This window comes from Galeopterus variegatus, unplaced genomic scaffold (assembly GCF_000696425.1).
Source record: "Galeopterus variegatus unplaced genomic scaffold, G_variegatus-3.0.2 Scaffold10171, whole genome shotgun sequence".
Taxonomy (NCBI): domain Eukaryota; kingdom Metazoa; phylum Chordata; class Mammalia; order Dermoptera; family Cynocephalidae; genus Galeopterus; species Galeopterus variegatus.
In genome coordinates this window covers 9,674-28,325 of record NW_007736282.1, presented here as the reverse complement: position 1 = coordinate 28,325, position 18,652 = coordinate 9,674, and the positions used below count along the sequence as shown (strand labels likewise).

Genomic DNA, 18,652 nt, shown 5'->3' with positions numbered 1-18,652 from the left:
TAATAAGATATTATGATTAACAGCTCTACAAAGAAAGAATACCAATTTCTTTTCAGAGATGTTTGTTCTACCATCCTTCTTGTGTAAAAATAAGCAAATTAAAATACATATATTATTGCTCAGATTCAAGATGCTTAGGATCCATTTCATATGACAGAACAAAAGACATTGTGGCTCTGGCCCTGATATTTCATTCTCTCACCCTAAAACCCTTGATGGCCATGAAGTACATACTCCACAAACCAAGTATAGGAGAGCAACTCAGAGGTGAACAACTGAGAGAGAAGAAAAGTACACGAGGCTCTAGATACATGAAACAAACAATACTTTTAATTGCTACATTGAACATACAACAAAGGAAAAATGTCCTAGCCACCTTTGGAGCCATGTATGCTGGTGCTCCAGGGTGGAACAGGTCTCCCAAACTAGAAAAGCCAGCTCTAGGTCCTGAGATCAAGGAACTAGATTCCTGAAGAAGGTAGAATCTGATAGCATTTCCAAGTCAGTGGTAAATATATCAAGCAAATAACATGCAAGAGAGAATGGTCACACAAAAAAGGAAAAAGAACACCTGTGTATATTTACATAGCATGGAATACATTTAATTTTTAAAACCTGCTCAATAACTTTACGAGATGATGAATCACTTCTGGTGAAAGCTTTCTTCAAGGAATGATTTAAGGAATGCAACTTAGACGTGAACTTTGTGACCATAAAGAGATATCGTATTACATGAACTGATCGTGGGAATAATATTCACTAACAATGAAAACACCAAGTGTAAAATCACAGGTCATTACAGCTCTAAAGGACTGTGTGGGGAAAATGGAACAGTTAAACAGGCCCCCTCGCCTGGGATCTGGTTGGGGGTGGTGCAGCACATTCCTTGTAAACAAGTTGTGTGTGAGTGGAGTTAGCATGCATGCATGCCCATGTATCTTTTTAGTTTGTTGCTATTGCGTGTTTTGTAGTTTGTGAAGCAGCAGCAGCTCGCCAGAGAGCTCACATCTAAAAATAGAGCACGTTTATTTTGCTGGCAGCTGCTGTTTTTCTTTGGACTTTGCTGGTAGCAGTTCAGTTTCTGAGTTTCTCTGTCGATTGCTTAGCTCTTAGATGTATGTGTGCTGAATAAAGACTACTGTTTCTTCAACTAAGGCTCCAAGGACCTTTTGTCCAGTTACCTAGCTCATAGACCTGGGTGTGAAGGGTTTGTGACCCAGTCTAGACAATGGGCTTGAGGGGTCTGTGAGCTCCAGACTCAGCCCTAGCTCTACAGACTGTAAAAATGATTAAGTCCTATCCTCTCATTTGTAGCTTATTTAAATGGAGGCAGAAAAAAGTGAAGTTGTTTGCCCAAAGACTGCATGTAAATTGTCAAAATCACAAAGAATAAAACCCAAGTCTTTATAGAGTTCCGCTTCATTCACTCAATGTACGAGCTATATGGTTAATTCCCCTGACAAGGTACCATCATCAGGAGAAAGAGGAAGGGGAGGAGAAGATGAAATTGCAGTTAGTACGGAAGGATTCATCTGGGCCAAGCAACAGAACAATCATTTGATGTACATTATCCCCATTTACACAGAAGAAACAAGGCATAGAGAAGAACATGTCCAAGAGTAAATAGCTACTAACGATAGAACCAGGACTCCAGCCAAGGTCTGTCTAAGGCAAAGGCTCCGCTCTCCGTCACTCCTGCTCTCCCAGTGCTATCCCCTCTCCTTACTCCACAGTGTTTCCATTCTGGGCATGTTCTGCGCCTGACTGTGACTCCAGTGATGACGGGCCTATCTGTCTGGCTGGCTGGCTGGGTGGATGTCCCCCTTTGGCTGCTATCTTCATCACAGAGCACAGCCCTCTCAAGGAGAGAAGAATTCTCTTTTTCCCAAGAGCACAGAAGTAGTGGCGCTTCCTGGTTAAATTCAACAGAATAATGCTTTATTCATCAAGCCTTCTATTTGCAGCTCACTGCAGATTCAGGCTAAATAAATAGAAACACATGAGATATACAACACGTACTAATTAATCAATATGTAAATTCAACAAAGCTTCAGTTATCTAGCACCTAAACTCTATGGAACTAAGAACTAGAAGTATGTTAAAAAAAAAAATGCTCTAAGTTAGTACTTCTCAATAGGACATATGGGATTGGGGGAGGTGGAATCAAAATCACCCAGAGGCATTTTCACAGGCTAGGAGCCTATTCCTCCCTCACATCCAACCCTTGATCCTGGTAACACACACCCAGGGGGACGTGCTAGATCCTGTAGGGAGGGGAGCCAGGGCAAGTCATTTGAAAAGGTTTGTCAGGATGCTTTATTCATCAAGCCTTCTATTTGCAGCTCACTGCAGATTCAGGCTAAATAAATAGAAACACATGAGATATACAACACGTACTAATTAATCAATATGTAAATTCAACAAAGCTTCAGTTATCTAGCACCTAAACTCTATGGAACTAAGAACTAGAAGTATGTTAAAAAAAAAAAATGCTCTAAGTTAGTACTTCTCAATAGGACATATGGGATTGGGGGAGGTGGAATCAAAATCACCCAGAGGCATTTTCACAGGCTAGGAGCCTATTCCTCCCTCACATCCAACACTTGATCCTGGTAACATACAACCAGGGGGACGTGCTAGATCCTGTAGGGAGGGGAGCCAGGGCAAGTCATTTGAAAAGGTTTGTCAGGCAAATCTGAGAACCAACAACACATCCCAGCCCCTTCAGTGAAAACTACTGTCAATCATGAGTGATAAATTCCATGTATACATGTCTATACCTAGACGGAAAGGAGTGAGGGACTGGCAGGGAAGGACAGTGTGCCATAACGAGCTAAATACGATCTGACAGTAAAAAGCTCAACAAGCAAAGACCAGGCAAAAAGACAATAACAAATAAAAAGATATGTGAATCAAAAAGTACAACAGTCTGGACTGTTAGCTCTGGGGCAAATCATCTCAAGTATTTCAGTAGCCCCTGAATACATCATTGTATTCCAGGATAATACAATCAGATAAAATAGTTCTGAATAATCAAGAAAAAAATTGTGTTCAATAGAAATTGTTAATAAAGTCAGGGAAACGTAAATATCTTTAATAGATTTCTTCCTAAAATGGCTAGATTCTCTATTGTGTCGAGATGCCCTGATTCTGAATGTCTACTGATGTAAAAATGATAGATGAAAAGCAACATGTTTTAGTGGGAACATGGAATACAAGTTCTGGAGCCAGGCAGACCCGGCTGTTCTGGTGCTCAGAGGTTTGCTAGTCTTCGGCACAGGGAAGGAGAGGTTTCTAAGGGACAGCGTAGAGGGTTGGAGGAGAAGTCAGGCTGGGACAGAATCTGAGGACCACTGACACTTTAGGGATGACAGAGGAGGCAGAGGAGCTTACGAAGGAGATGCAGGAATAATTGGAAAGACGAAGCAAAACCTGAAGAATGTAGAGTCACTAAAGCCATGAGGAGAGTATGTCCAGAAGAAACAGACAGTCCGCTGCGTCACATGTGGTTGAGTGGGGAAACCTGGCAAACAACTGAAGAGTAGCCCCTGGGCACAGTGAAATGAGAGGTGACTGGTATCTTGGTTAGAACTTGTTATCAACACAAAATAGTAAATACAACTCTTTTAAGAATCTTAATCATGAAGGGAAGAAAAGAAAGGGAGACCTGGCTAGGGATGAAAGAAACATTGGTGTGTGGGTTTTTTATTTTTTGAATGGATACGAAAAATCTGAAGTATGTCTAAATGCTTGATGGGAATGAGCTAGGAGAGAGAGGCTGAAGATTCAGGAGACTCGCTACTAAATGGAGCAAGACCTCTGAAGATGCAGGGGGTGAGAGCCGCAGCACAGGGCAGGGTTCAGACCTCAGAGGAAGGAGAACTGGAGGCCCAGAGGAAAGCAGACCAGAGGCCAGGACCTTGGGGGAGCTCCTGTCTGATGGGCTCCATATTCTCTGAGAAGCAGCAGGTAGATCATCGCTAACAGGAAAGGAGCCTCAAGAAGGGTGTTAGAATCAGAAGTTTGATGAAAGTAGAGATGTTAAAGGGTCACCAAGGAGAACCCAGGGAAAGGAATATAAGTCCCCTCCAGTCTCCTCTTTGAGTTCAGACCCCAAGTCACGGACCAGGACAAATGGTTAAAACACACTCTGAATGACTAGGTTTAAGAAATATGATTCTTTCTATTGTTCTTTACCAAGTGTCCTACACACCTCAGTACACAGAGGAGAAGGCCTGGATTTGAAAATGCAATAGCCTAGTCGACATTCCATCATCAAATTCCAATAAATTAATTTTAGGCCCATATTTGAGTAAATAGCTAATATTAAAACATGACACTGAAAGACACAACAGGTAATCAAATTGAAAATTGTAATTAAGACAAAATACTGCAGTGAAAAAAGCCCTAAGTCATTGGAGGTTTCCATTTAGAATTAAATTTCTAGTATTAAATGTTCCTTTTCAATTTATTTTGGGTTAAGAGGTTATTACACTATAAAAAAAGAGTTAATAGAAAAGTATGGTCTAGGAAAATGTGTTATATTTTTGCATAAATGCCTATTATTGGAGATTATCAGTTTTTAAAAACAACCATTCCTAGTTCATTATGGGACAGTCAATTACATCAAAGTCCTTCTACTGTATTTTATTTTCCCATTTGTAGTATAATACGAACTTATTTCTATATCTATAATTGCTTTAAAAAAGACAAAAGTTATCAACTGTATTTCTATATCTACAAATGTTTGAAAAAAGACAAAAGACACATAGGTTTTTATCCAAGTCACATAAAGTTTATTTCCAGATTTATTTTAAATATTATGCTTACTCACTTTTTCTTCTTACTCTAGCCTTAAATCTTAACTGAAATCCAATCTTAAGTTAAATCTTAACTGAAACAAAACTACACAGAACCAGGAATATCTACTCAAAATGTCTTTTAAGAATGATGGCAATTGGACAAAACACACATGAAAAATAATAAGAAAATGAACACAAATTAAAAGTACAAAAACATATTTGTAAACTGTCAAGAATTTAAATCTGGCAAGGATTAAAAATGTTGACACGTATTATGGGAATGGGAATGTACCACAGTGTAGCTAATATTCCAAGCTGACAGCTACATTTTCCAGCTTCACCTGCAGCCAAGCATGGCCATGTGACTCAGTTCAGGCCAATGAGATGCAATCAGCAAAGGTGTTGTGTGAGACTTGAGGATGGGACAAGCCCTTCTCTCCTACCATCTAGGATGAATGTCAAGGCTGGAGCTTCAGAAGCCATCTTCGACAATGGAGTGCCGCTGAGTGTGACAGTAGGAGCCACATGCTTTGGAACCAATTTTAAAAGTAGCCTAGGTCTCCAAGAACTTTGTGGGGCTACCACAGCACCCCTGAAATACCTGTCTCTGGACTTCACATACATTTTGTTGTTGTTGGCTGGCCAGTACAGGGTTCCAAACCCTTGACCTTTGTGTTATAACTCCATGCTCTAACCAACTGAGCAACCAGCCAGTCCTTGGACTTTACATAAGAGAATAAATACTTGAGTGTTGAAAACAATGACTGAATCTTTGCTACTTCATAACCAAAAGCAATTCACAATTGATAAAACAACAGGATTAGGCTTTACAGATAGAAAGATAAAGACTTTACAGAAAAACATAGATGGATAGAAAGAGTCACAGGAAGATTTCCACAAGATTTGGCAAGTTCAATAAGCAGTTTAAGAAAAAATACATTAAATATAATCCTATTTCTTATTAAACTTTAAAAAAAGGTGGGGGTAGCATGTGTGTATATGAAAAGTCTGGAAACTTATGCACTGCAGTGTTACCAAGGATTGTTTCTAGGGGGTGAGATTATGGCAAACATCTACTTCCTTTGTTACTGGTTGGAATTTTTGCTTTTCTCAGTGAGTAGGTATAATATCTACAATTAAAGTAAAATATGCCTTTTATTTCACATATGCATATCTAAAAAGGCAATATATTATCCTGGCTTTCACTTGTGATTTCATTAAAAGTTTGGGGTTAAACTACTTGCTACAGCGACTTTTTTGGAAGAGAGAATTGTATTTATTTTGGCTATCTATAACCTCATCTTTAGTATACAAAATATATTTAAGACAGAGGTAAAATCTATTTGATTTTTAACATCTAATTATAAAAACAATAGCTTGTTACTAGAATGGGCAATGTCTTACTGTAATCTGGTGACATAGTGAGTCAGTAATCTAAAAGGTAAATATGAAATAATAGTCATAGGAGCTATGTGTAAGAATACTAGGAGTAAAAACAGACTTATTAATAATCCCATATCCTTAGAGTCCACAAAGATTAACATAAAAATGGAAAGTTTCTTCCAACACACTAAAATAAATTTTGCATAAAAGACTTGCCTGGAGTGATGTGCTCATCGAGTCACAAAACAGTTCAAAATAGTAGTAAATTCCTCTTCTAGGGGAAAAGCATATTGGTAAAATAAAAAAAAATTTTTTTTTTTGTCTTTTGTCTTTTTCTGTGTCCGGCAACGGATCGCAACCGTCAGTGTCGCCCCCGCACCGGACCGGGACCGGCAACGGGATCGCAACCCTCGGCGCTGCCCCCGCGCCTCGCTCAGCCAGTGAGCGGGAACCGGTCTGTATGTGGGATCCGAACCCTCGGGCGGGAGCGCCGCCGCGCTTCCCAAGCGGCGCGCTATCCAGTGCGCCACCGGGCCGGCCCTAAAAAAAATAAAATTTTTAAAATAATTTATGAATGTACTGCATGAAAATAACCATTCACCTACGTACTCAAAGAGACCTAAAAAGTTCATATAGGTAGGCAACTGCCTAAATTAATGAAAAGCCCAAGGATGAGCTATTCTAGCCCTGTTTTCTCCTAAATTCACCTGCTGATCCAGCAGTGACTTGGAACCTAGAACAGTGACCTCCAAAACATGCTGACTCTGACCAGATCCCCACCGTTTGTTTCGCCAGGTAAGAACTATGACTCTCTCCTAGGAGAGAACATGCTCCTACCTTCCCACTGGCCTGTCAGCACCAAGCTCCTGTTAATGACCACGTCGATTTCCATAGCTCCATCCTCCACAGCCAATCTGATCTCCTCTAAGCGTGTTTTTAAATGAGTCTGCCCAGCTGGAAAGCCAGTGGCCACTAGGAGAGATGAAAGAAGAAAGGGAAAAGAGGAGGGAGAAATGGAAGAAGGACGGAAGGGAAAGAAAAACAAATTTTAATTGGTCAGTAGCTCAACAAAGAATTTTGAACCTTTTTTTTTAATTCCTAAATAGTAAACATGGTGATCGTGACTCAAAGAAAACATTTTATTTCATGCAGATAACAAAATCCAGGTTTGTACAGCATTCAAACAGGACAGTGGATGAAGAAAAATGTAAGTGAAATTTACCAGGTGGTGCAGCAAAATGACATTTAACTAATCCTACATCCTCTTTGTAAGAAAAAATAAAATCTAAACCTGGAGCCCTCATTTTAAGGAATAAGCTCTTCAATAAAAAAATAATAATAATTTAAAAAATCAAAAAGCCACTATAAAATAAAGCAATATTATATAAGATCTCATATGAAGTTGTTACTTTTAAGTGCTATAAGGGGATGTTTTTATTATCAACTGGAAAGAAACACAATAAATATTTTTCAAAAACTGTACAGTTGTTTAGGTTTATAAGCTATCTACAAATTATTTGGGTTCAAATACCTGCCTTGGCCTGATTCAATATCTCTACCTGCACTCACAGCAGACGGGCACTCAGGAGTCACGCAGCCTCCCTCCAAGGAAAGGAGATCTGTCTCCTAAAACCACCCCAACAAGTAAAAAGACATGTCGTCTTGAAAATACCCTTAGCCTTCCAGGTCTTGGTTTTCTCATTTAGAAAATAAGATCAATTCTCAAAAGTCTCCTCCATCTCTAAAATGTTACAGTTCTAAACTTACGGCAACTTTCGAGAGTTCTTTCTTTCACGTATACTAAGGAAGTGAACATGACTAGTTCTGTAAGATCTAACCTAATATCCAAGCATGCAATATTCCTATTTGCATTTTATTCTCAAAAGCATTTCATTTACTCACAGAAAATACTTTATGTATGAGATGTGATTATTAAGTAATGAGACTAGCTTCTTCCACAGGGCTAGGGATTCAGAATTGCTATTTTAGAATCACTAGACAGAAAATTTCCAAAACTGAAGAATTGAAAAGAAATATAAAGAAACTCTCTACCAGCAACTTTAATCCATGGATGTAAAGAAATGAGCTAAAAACAAGACAGATTCTCTCCGTGCTGTTTTTCAAAGAAGAATCTCAGTTATTTCTCGCCATGCACATAACGCTTGTTTCTACCATGGATTTTATCTCTGCTATCATTTTAGCAGCTGAATCCAAGTCCTCTTAGATATAGCAATTAGTATTGCAAACAAGTAAACACCAGACAGATTATACATAACAACATTACCTTTATCGTGCATATTTAAAGCTTTTAAGAGATCTTCCCGGATTGGATATTTGGCTTTATAACACAGCCTTTGAATGTTGGAAGGTGTATCATCGCCTGAAAGTGTAGTAAGATCTATAAAGGTAACAGCTTTCAGGAGCCAAGCAGCCTAGTTTGAAGAAAAGTAAAAACAAGGTGAATTTAAAACAAACAAACAAAAAACCAAATCTCCAAGCCAGTTACTTATTAGTAGAGAATCATTACACAAATATGGGTGCTAACACCTGATGTCTATACATCGTCCTAAGGCATAGTCTGATATATGATATAAACACTGCTCGAAAGGGACTAACAAGATGAACATACCCAGAATAAAATAAAAGGGGGGGAATAGTAGTCTTAAAATTTTTTTTGTCCCATGGATATCCCAAAATGAAACCTCTAATGAACCAAGTCGCCCCACTTCTGACTTGTTCCTCTCATCCGTAAGGACAGTCCACCGTGGCTACCCCGATGTGGGAGAACTTGGGAGGGTTTCTATCTTACCTTTTGACCTCCAGCCCTCGGATCTGGGATCATATGATTTTTAAGTCTCTAAGTTCCTTGTGTGCGTGTGTGTGTGTGTGTGTGTTTTTAATTTCATCTGATTCCATTTTTAAAACAATACTTATATTTCACAACTCATTCTGATGAATTTCCTTTTATCTTTTCAATTAGAATATTTCCAAGGATGAGCAAAATGTGAAATGTCACTCTAAAAGGACTTGACCCCAACATTCTGCCTCGCTTGTGAAATGAACTCTGAATCCTGCTTAGTCCTGACTAGCACGTCTTTGGTTGGTAAACGCTGAAGAATATGCTGACCACAAGTACTCTACGAAACATCATTTTTGGAATTTTGAAAAATGATTTATGGAAAGTAATAGTAAGTTAAACACAATGGTCAAAGAAGATCAACTCTTACACCTAAGGGCCTCAACAGTGGACACACCAGGTTTAGATGTTATGGTTTTAAAATTAAAATAGAAGACAACCAAAGAAGGCATGTCTAAGAAACTGAATAAATGTGTTGAGAAAATATGCCATTTAATTCACTCATGAATAAAGATGCTTCAAATTCATTTGCGGTTTTGCCACTCAAGAGTGATAAGATTTTTAACTTGTTTGGATAAATGTGTTATCTTTCTCCAACCAATCATCATCATATATGAATTATTAAAATAAGTCATGGACAGCTGCAATCTTTTAAGTTTAGATGCATCTTGAGCGAAATTCAATATTTTGGCCTTGAGGGAAGAGAACACGCGTCATAAAATACGGGGACAGAATGCTCAAGAAGAACCCTCACCTGCCACTCCCTTTTCACGGTTCTGCGGGCCTGGATCTGCTCTGCACGCCTCAGAACTGCTGGTTGATTCACCTGTATTTTGGAGATCCAGCCAAGGTCTAAAGGGGGAAAGAACAACACTTTTTGAAACTTAAAAGTTTTATTAAATATAGTCTCCTGTTTTTACATGGCCCTTGAAAGGATACATTTATCAATTGACATCAATGCTCTTTTAAAACTTATGTTTCTTTTTTGCACAACTACAAATAAATAAGTTGGTTGAGGGAAGCCCAGTCATCAAAAGGCATACTTCATGTAAAATCAAGTATAACCGGAGCTAGAAGAACCTGTACTGATTCACTGCATAGACATGTCTAACCATGGGAGGAAACGCTGTGTTACCCATGCCACGTTCCTCACTGCTGGCAGAAAAGACTTATTTGTGAGTGTCTAGTCCAGGAGAGCAAATGATTAATAAGGACTTAAGTGAATTAATATTGGGGCTTAAAGAAATCCTTGATCACTACTCCGTTACTGACAAGATTAATATCTACTAGATGCTGATATGATACAGCCCATTCATTCTTCAAAGGAGTATTTTTCAAAATGTATTAGAAATAACATTGATATAACAGAATGTAGAAATAAGGGACAGCAAAAAAACAAGCTGTTCGAAGTTCCAGGAGACTTCTCTCCTGCTTCTGTTCTAAAACGCTCTCTCCTACCTCCATCCAGTCTCTCTTCTCTTCTGGTTGGCTGTAATTTCTACTTTAAGACCCAGCCTAAATGTCACCTTCTGCGAAAACACTGCCGGCTCCCCGGATCGGGCTAACATTTGGGTATATCTCTACGACAGCACTTGTAGTAGGAGTTGTAGTGAAACTGTCTCTTGTGCTTACTACATCTAAGTCATGATCTTACTCATCTTCAAGTGTTTAACACCAAACATCTGGTACACATGTGTTTCAGCTTCATCCACTGATATTCTACAATATAAACAGCCTCACAGCTAACTGGACATGTACTCTTCATCTTCTATAACCAAACTCATTTCTATATCCCTCTAGCAACTCCATGTTTTTGCAGAATCATCTTCTTAAAAGAGCCTTAAAAGACAACTGTGGAAAAGGTTACCCATTAAAAAATATGACCCAATTACACACCTCCTTATAACATAATGGGCAAAATGAATGTTGATTGCATACACATGACAATAATAATAATAAAGTATTTGCATCTACCACAAAGATGAGATCACCAAGAAAACCAATGCTTAAAAAAGATATTCTCTCATTTCTCTCTCTCATTTCATTTGGCTCTTCTTTAAAAAATCAATATTAATGATATAGAAATTCCAAGTTGCAATCTGAGTGATTAATAATGATATTTTTATTTAAACATCACTGAAGAAAGAACAGTTTGGGTGCTTTTTTTTTTCACTCTAATTAAATTATTTTCTTAGCCGAAATCATTTAACAAAACAGATTTTTAACATTTCAATCCATCTGCTCCTGCTCCTCAAAGACATTGTATGTTTCCCTGCTTGCTTGCTAAGCCAGCTTCACAGAGAAAATGCAAGCCCGGGGTCAAGCAGATGAAATCTGCCTCCTTCCCACCAAAAGACCAATTTGTTTCCAGGCAGAGCTCAAGGGAATAAGACCAGAGAGACACCCTAGACTCATCCGAATTTATCTAAGACCTATCCGTCCCTCCCTCTACCCAAACACAGCGGAGTTCTTCTTCTTTTTTTTTTTTTTTTAATGCCTAATAATGGTGATTAGGTTCATGGTAAAGACAGAAGCTAATATTTCAGGCAGACAGTAAAAGTGTGAAACAAAGAGTTGTGGGAAGTGCAAGGCTGACCACCAAGTAACGGCTGACTGTGGCCAGAGGGGGTGGGCAAGGCTTTGAGGAGCCATGTGACACTTCCTCAAAGTTCCTCCCCTCCTTTTCTCTAGTCCCCACCACCACTTCTGCCACCACCGGAAGCACCAAGGTCTCAGGCAAAGCCAGGGCTCCCATCTGGCTCCCTCCTCTGCTCACACTCAGCTCCTCCCTGTCTGTCCCTCCAGGTCTTTGGAACAACCTTCATCAACTACAGGCACCGCCTGACCAGTTTTGCCATGTTCTTCTCTGCAGCTGCACATTCTGCTTGTTCCTTCTGCACACAATGCCCTTCCTCGCCCTGCCTGTATGGAGAACCCCTCCCCATCCTTTAAGACTCAGGTCAAATGCTCTCAGTTCTCTGGGAGCCTTCTTCCCTGAACCTCACAGGTGAAAATACTCCTCTGCTTCTTTGTGCTTCCATGCAATGTTGCAGGCTACCTATAGTACAGTCCCCTTTCCTCAGAAAGGTATGATGTGCCAACAGATTTTTAAAACTCTAAGCAAAGTACCTGAGATATGAGTGGCATTCAGTAAATACGTTGAGTGGTTCCCAAAGACCAGAAATGATCTAATTCTGGGCAATGTCTTTTTTTAATTTCTTCTGATTAGAAAGGACTTTTGGATCTCCACAAGAGAAGTTAGGATTGAAGCATGAATGGGATGCTCGGGAACATTCACCTTAAAAACCAAATTTTAGTACAATTCTCACCAAAGGTTAGAACCCGTAAGGCCTGCTCTCACACTTCTCAGACATCGCTTGGCAGAGGTCCCTGCAAACCATCTATTGGAGAAGAGGGTAATAGGATTGCTTCTCAGCCCTGACTGCTAAAAATATCATTAGTGGTCATAAAATTATCCAGCCCCACATTTAATCCAGCCGCAGAATTTGCCTCTGTGACCTCCCATGGCAATGAATTATATAAGTGACTATCTCATTTTATTAGCACTTAATTTGCTACTCTTTAATTTCATCAAATAACCCTTGTTCTCATATTATGGGGTCTGGGGAAAAGAAAGGACTCATTGGCCTATGTTATGTCCTTCATAATTTTTAATATTTTATTCAAGTACCCTTTAGCGTCTCCTTTCTAGGAGAAGTGATTCTAATGCACATATTCTCATCAGGACCATAGAATCTTCTTCTTATGAAGCCAGGAAGGGTTTCAAGTACACATGCCTTTGGGGAGAACAGACATGAAATCTTAATTAGAAGGCAATAATACTTTTTTCTTAAAACTCTCCAATGAAGAAAATCCCACTGTTTCTCTTAGTATGTCATTTTGGTGGCTTTCAGGCCCTTCTGTTGGTTGTTCTCAAATACTCCTCTCACAATTTATTTTTTTATTATTTTTCCTGTTGAGTCTCGGTGGAGACAGAGATGATTTTCCCTGCAAATCTACTCTCTAGCCTTTCCATTCTTCCATCTGTGTTTCTACGAATGTTCTTACAGTCTCCACAGTATTCCTAAACATGTAATTCCAAATGACAACTCTAGGAAAGGAGGTGCATTTTGTATTTTGATTTTTCCTTTGTTCCTAAAGAACAAAAATAAATTATGATACTTTACTAGATCTTTCCCAAAACATTTTGGAAAAAAATAAAAGAGATTAAATTTCCCATGTTTTCTCTTAATTTTTTCTAGATTTTCATATCTAACTGTACCACCCCAATTTTTTTTCTAGTGTCTCTAAAGAGGCTTCCTGATATGCACTTGCAGAGTATATTTTGATACCACAGTGTATTACTGAGTACCCTTTTTACTGTATTCACCTAAGTGTCTATTGTTTCTGCATTGTTTGTTTTTAGTTCTAATTTGCAACCTCCCAGGAATTAGCCACACCTTCCCATTTGTGCAAGGACCTAGCACAGAAATAGTTGTTCAATAAATGTCTGTGCCTCTTCCATCATGGTAAATTTATTTTTTACATCAGACACTGTAACTAGTGAAATATCACTTGGTCATATCCTTCACTCTTAACCTTGGAAAGGGTTAAGTTGGCTAGATAAAAGATTCCTGGATGTCAGTACATGCCTGATCCAGCCAGGCTCAGAAATCATTCCGTTTTTACGAATATGCAGATTTATTAGCCTTGCCCGGTTCCTAACCCAAAAAGAAAGAAAACGAAGACTATCCTGAGAGATCAACCTGTTGGCCATTAGAATTAGTCTTCTTTCCAAAGTTCAGCATCCAACAAACCCTGGGTGAGCCACCTAGGGCATCCGTGCCCCAACTGGTCATTAGCCAACTCTCCTAACTTTCTACTGGTTAAACCCAGTCCTTGAAACCCAAACAGATGTTCTAGAAACCAATAACAACACATCTCCCCACTACCACTCTTTCTTCTGATCTCTAACTCCCATCCCACATACATTCACCTGCCAGGCCATCCTTTAGGCTATCGATACAAGTCCAGGTGAGTAATGAGGTTACTATATCCCCTAAAAAAACGACAACTTAGATTGCTGGCACCAAGTTGAAGGCCAACTTCATTTCCCAATTTATTGCCTCTGCACCAAGCTCATCTGTTCTCTGTTTATACTCCTCTGCCATTTGGCTGTCTTTTCCAATATGTCCTGTATCCATAGCTAAATGGGTTGTAATATTCTTTCAAAATACATCATCACAACCACAAAGAAATGACAGATGTTTAGGTGATAGATATGCTAACTATTCTGATTAGATCGTTGTATAATGTATACGTGTATTGAAACAACAAATTGTACCCCATAAACTCGTATGATTAAAAAACATAAAATTTAAAGTAAAAAAAAAAAGAATACAACATCACAGTTGAAGATAGTCTGGGTTCATATTACAAGGCATTCCCGCACCTTGCTATGCACAGGAGTCACATCATGTTTTAAGGTGTTCTCACCTTCCTTTATCCTTCATCCCTCCTTGAGACAGTAGTCATTTCTCAACTACTGTTGATTATTAGTAATAAATTGCCAATTTCTGCCAATTATACTCCTCCTCAACTCATTAGCTATTGCCAGTACGTTAATTTAGGAACTAAAATTATTCTGGCATCTGAAATACTGTTTGGTACAGCCCTCGAGCTGGCCATTTCAGTTCCAGGGTGCCCACGGTCACTCAATTATCAGCCCGTTTCCAGCAGCAGTTGGTGACTGCGGTTATGCAGCTCGACAGCCACAGCTCCTTAGTGGAATGAGGCAGATTATATCTGAGCTCCCATGTGCAAGTCCTCCGGTCTCTCCATTCAGGATTTCTAGAGTACAGGCCTTGTGCTACATGGTGTGAGAAATGCAATGGCATAAAAAGAGGTTGTTCCTATTCTGTAAAGGCTTAGGGAGAAAATTGAGGAGAAAAGCCATAGACCTGGGAGGAGCTGAAAAATGCAAAATAAAAGCCAACACAGAAGGACAGAAGTCAATGCTTTCAACCAACATTTCCCAACTGGCTCCACAGGTTTTATCAGTTAGAAATCTTTCAGTTGGAAACATGAAAATCATCTGTGGTGACTGGAGCAAAAAGGGAAGAATATTAAGGGCTAAGAAAATTGAGAAGCGATTGCAGGTTTTATCAGTTAGAAATCTTTCAGTTGGAAACATGAAAATCATCTGTGGTGACTGGAGTAAAAAGGGAAGAATATTAAGGGCTAAGAAAATTGAGAAGCGATTTGAAGACCAAGCTCAGAAAACAGACAGGAGCCAGAGACAACAGAGACCCAAGCTAGAAGGACAACACAGCCTTTACAGCAACAGTCTGGCCAAGATGCCACAGCAGCTGCCACCTGTCAACATCACTGCCATCTTCCTTAATCAGAGCTTCAAGTTCCCATTGAGCATCTGATGCCTAAACCTAGGTCATGTGCTGTGCATGACTATGGGGACAGGGAGGTCAAGGAAGATCTTCTCCTTCCTCTGTCATACCTCCAACCTAGTCTACATACTAAAAGATGCTCCAAGAGTAAGAGGATGGGAGTTGGTTGCTAGAGAGCCAAAAAATGATAAATTTCTATTACAGTGATCAGTAAGTTTGGGACATGTTAGATGGGAAAACTTCTCTTGGAGATGCACAGAACACATTAGCATATTAAACTCTATGACAAAGTCCCATAGTAAAAAAAAAAAACCTCTTGAATTTTCTTTAATCCAGCATTTCTCAAACTTTTTTGACCACAAAAGTCTTTTTCCCCACAACATATATTTATCACACAGATTGGTAATAAGTCAAGTTCAGAGGAAGGGTAGTTCAAAGTAGGCTTATCCAATTGGCCAAGAAAACCCTTAGTTGGTAAGTAGAGATCTGAGGGTGATATTTTTGGTTGTCACAGCTGGGGGTGGGGGAGTAGGTGCCACTTGCATCTAGTGGGTAGAGGCCAGGGACACTGCTAAACATCCTACAATGCACAGGACAGTCTCCTACAACAAAGAATTACCTGGCTCCAAACATCAATACTACCAAGGTTGAGAAACTCTGCCCAAAGGATGGACAGGATTCAGAAAAAAAAAAAAAAAAAAGAGGAAGCACTGCAGTTTTGTGGAAAATGCGGTTGTTGGGAACAAAAATCTAATGGCTATATTTTATTGAATGTGGCTTATTTGTAAGGCATCTTAAGTACATGGCTAAGGAGTCTAGAAACCTGTGCTATCTAACCAGTAGCCAGTGGCCACATGTGCCTGTCTGAGCACTTGAAATCTTTGCTAGTCCAACTTGAGATGTACTTTAAATGTAAAATAGACAGATTTCAAAGATTCACTACAGAAAAAAGAAAAATGTAAAATATCTCCTTAATAATGCTTCAACACTAATTACACCATGAAATTATAATATTTGAGATATATTTGGTTAAGTAAAATGTTATTTAAAATATTTTCACCTGTTTCTTTTTCCTTTTTATAATGTGCATACTGGAAAATTTTAAATTACTTCATGTCTGGGCCGGCCCGGTGGCGCACTGGATAGTGCGCCGCTTGGGAAGCGCAGCGGCGCTCCCGCCCGAGGGTTCGGATCCCACATACAGACCAGTTCCCGCTCACTGGCTGAGCGAGGCGCGGGAGCAACACTGAGGTTTGCGATCCCGTTGCCGGTCCCCGGTCCGGTACGGGGGCAACACTGAGGGTTGCGATCCGTTGCCCGACACGGAAAAAAGACAAAAAAAGACAAAAAAAAAAAAAATTACTTCATGTCTTAAATTATATTTCTGTTAGACAGTACTGGCCTAGACTTTATCCTATAGGTGATCAGAGGTCACTGAAGATTTCCAAACAGAACTATAACAGAATTAAAGAAGTTATTTTTTTTAAATAACTAGCATATAGAATATATCCCATAGAAATACTTTGTAGGTATGCAAATGCAAATATAAAAAGGTATTTATGGTAGCATTGCTGCAAATGACACAAAGATCCATGAATGATTCCATAAAACACAGCAAATCCATAATAGGGAATGTATTTCAGCCATTAAAAAGAATGAAGTACATCATTAAGCGCTGTCGTAGAAATCCGATTTTGATAAACTACTCAGTGAAAATACGTAACCTGCACAACAGTATAATTTTTTAAAAAACTATCTATAAAAAACAAAAAGACAAAACATCTGTTAGTATATGTTTAAAAAAATAATAGAATATATACCAAATTGTTAGAAATGTTTCCCTTCAGAAGTATGCTTATGTAAAGTATCTATGAAGGGTCTTCAAAAAGTCCATAGAAAGATTTGCATTAGCTTTTAATTCTATTTTTCCATGGACTTTTTAAAGTACCTTCATACTTTCTCATGTTATGTATTTCCATAGTAGTTAAAATTTTTACAAAGAGCATGCATTACCTATTGAGCAGGAAAAACAAAATACACTTAACTCTTGAATTAAGAGGAACTACCAGGCAGGACAGGCAGAAAGTGAAGCAGACTACAGCGGGTAGACCAGTAAGGCCACTGTCACTGCAGTCTAGGTACAGTACCACACAACACCTCTTCAGTATGCTTTCATCACACCACATCCTTCAAGAGCAATTCTAGGCCACTGAGCTCTTCCACATAGTCAGCCTGACAAAGCTGCACAATGTCAGGCAGAAATAATGATGTCAGAATGCCCCTGTTACTGTTCTCAAAGAAAAGATCACCAAAATGTTAGCATCATGCACCACCAGATAAAACCTGAGTATTATATTACTCATTCATAATACCAAAATTACACCTAGGTGAGATGGGCCCACACTTTAGAGTCTGTTCTGGTCCACCACAGCCATGCCCTCCCCCATAGGTGGGGAGTCTGTGGGGCTAAGGGTACAGACTTTCCCTGGGCCCTCATTCCCCTTCTAGTCCATGCTCAAGGGGTATAGGACCCCAGAATTCCCAGACCAAATGGCTCCAGGCTTGCTTAGAGTCTACTGTGGTCTGTACCCAAAGTTGACAGGTTGAACTTAAGATACAAGACAGAAAAGAGACAGAAAATCTTCTGGAAATTTTGATAAATGCAATTCTGACTATGAATTACATTCCTACACTTAATATAAAAGGGGTACCCACAATGATGCCAGGCACTACTGTAAGCTCTAGAGATTCAGCAGTGAATGAAAAAACAAAATGTTATTCTCACACAGCTTTTTCTAATGAAACATAATAAACATATAAATATCTACTGAATATATTGTATATATGGCTACAACAAAAACTTACACAGGATAACAGAATGGAGAATGCAGGAGTGGGTATGGGCAAGGAACATCTCTGATAAAAAAAATTTTTGATCAATACCAATGACACTCTTCACAAAAACATGAAAAACAATTCTAAAATTTGTATGAAACCACAAAAGATCCCAAAGCAATCCTGAGCAAAAAGAACAACATTGGAGATATCACTCTACCTGCCTTAAAAATATATTACAAGGGCCGGCCCTGTGGCTCACTCACGAGAGTGCGGCACTTGGGAGCGCAGCAGTGCTCCTGCCGCGGGTTCGGATCCTATATAGGGATGGCCGGTGCGCTCACTGGCTGAGTGAGGCACGGGAGCAACAC

At 39.3% G+C, this 18,652-nt stretch overlaps 1 protein-coding gene across 1 annotated transcript in view; it reads right to left on the bottom strand.

Annotated features, from left to right (window-relative positions):
* Positions 1-14,555, bottom strand: part of LOC103609840 (putative deoxyribose-phosphate aldolase) — a 30,542-nt gene extending 15,987 nt beyond the window's left edge. The window contains exons 1-5 of the mRNA XM_008594114.1: positions 14,539-14,555; positions 10,697-10,761; positions 9,797-9,894; positions 8,470-8,617; positions 7,023-7,157 (exon numbers count right to left, since the gene is read on the bottom strand). Of these exons, the coding sequence (XP_008592336.1) occupies positions 7,023-7,157; positions 8,470-8,617; positions 9,797-9,894; positions 10,697-10,761; positions 14,539-14,555 (463 nt within the window). The remainder of the gene's footprint in view (positions 1-7,022; positions 7,158-8,469; positions 8,618-9,796; positions 9,895-10,696; positions 10,762-14,538) is intronic.
* Between the last annotated feature and the right edge of the window lie 4,097 nt (positions 14,556-18,652).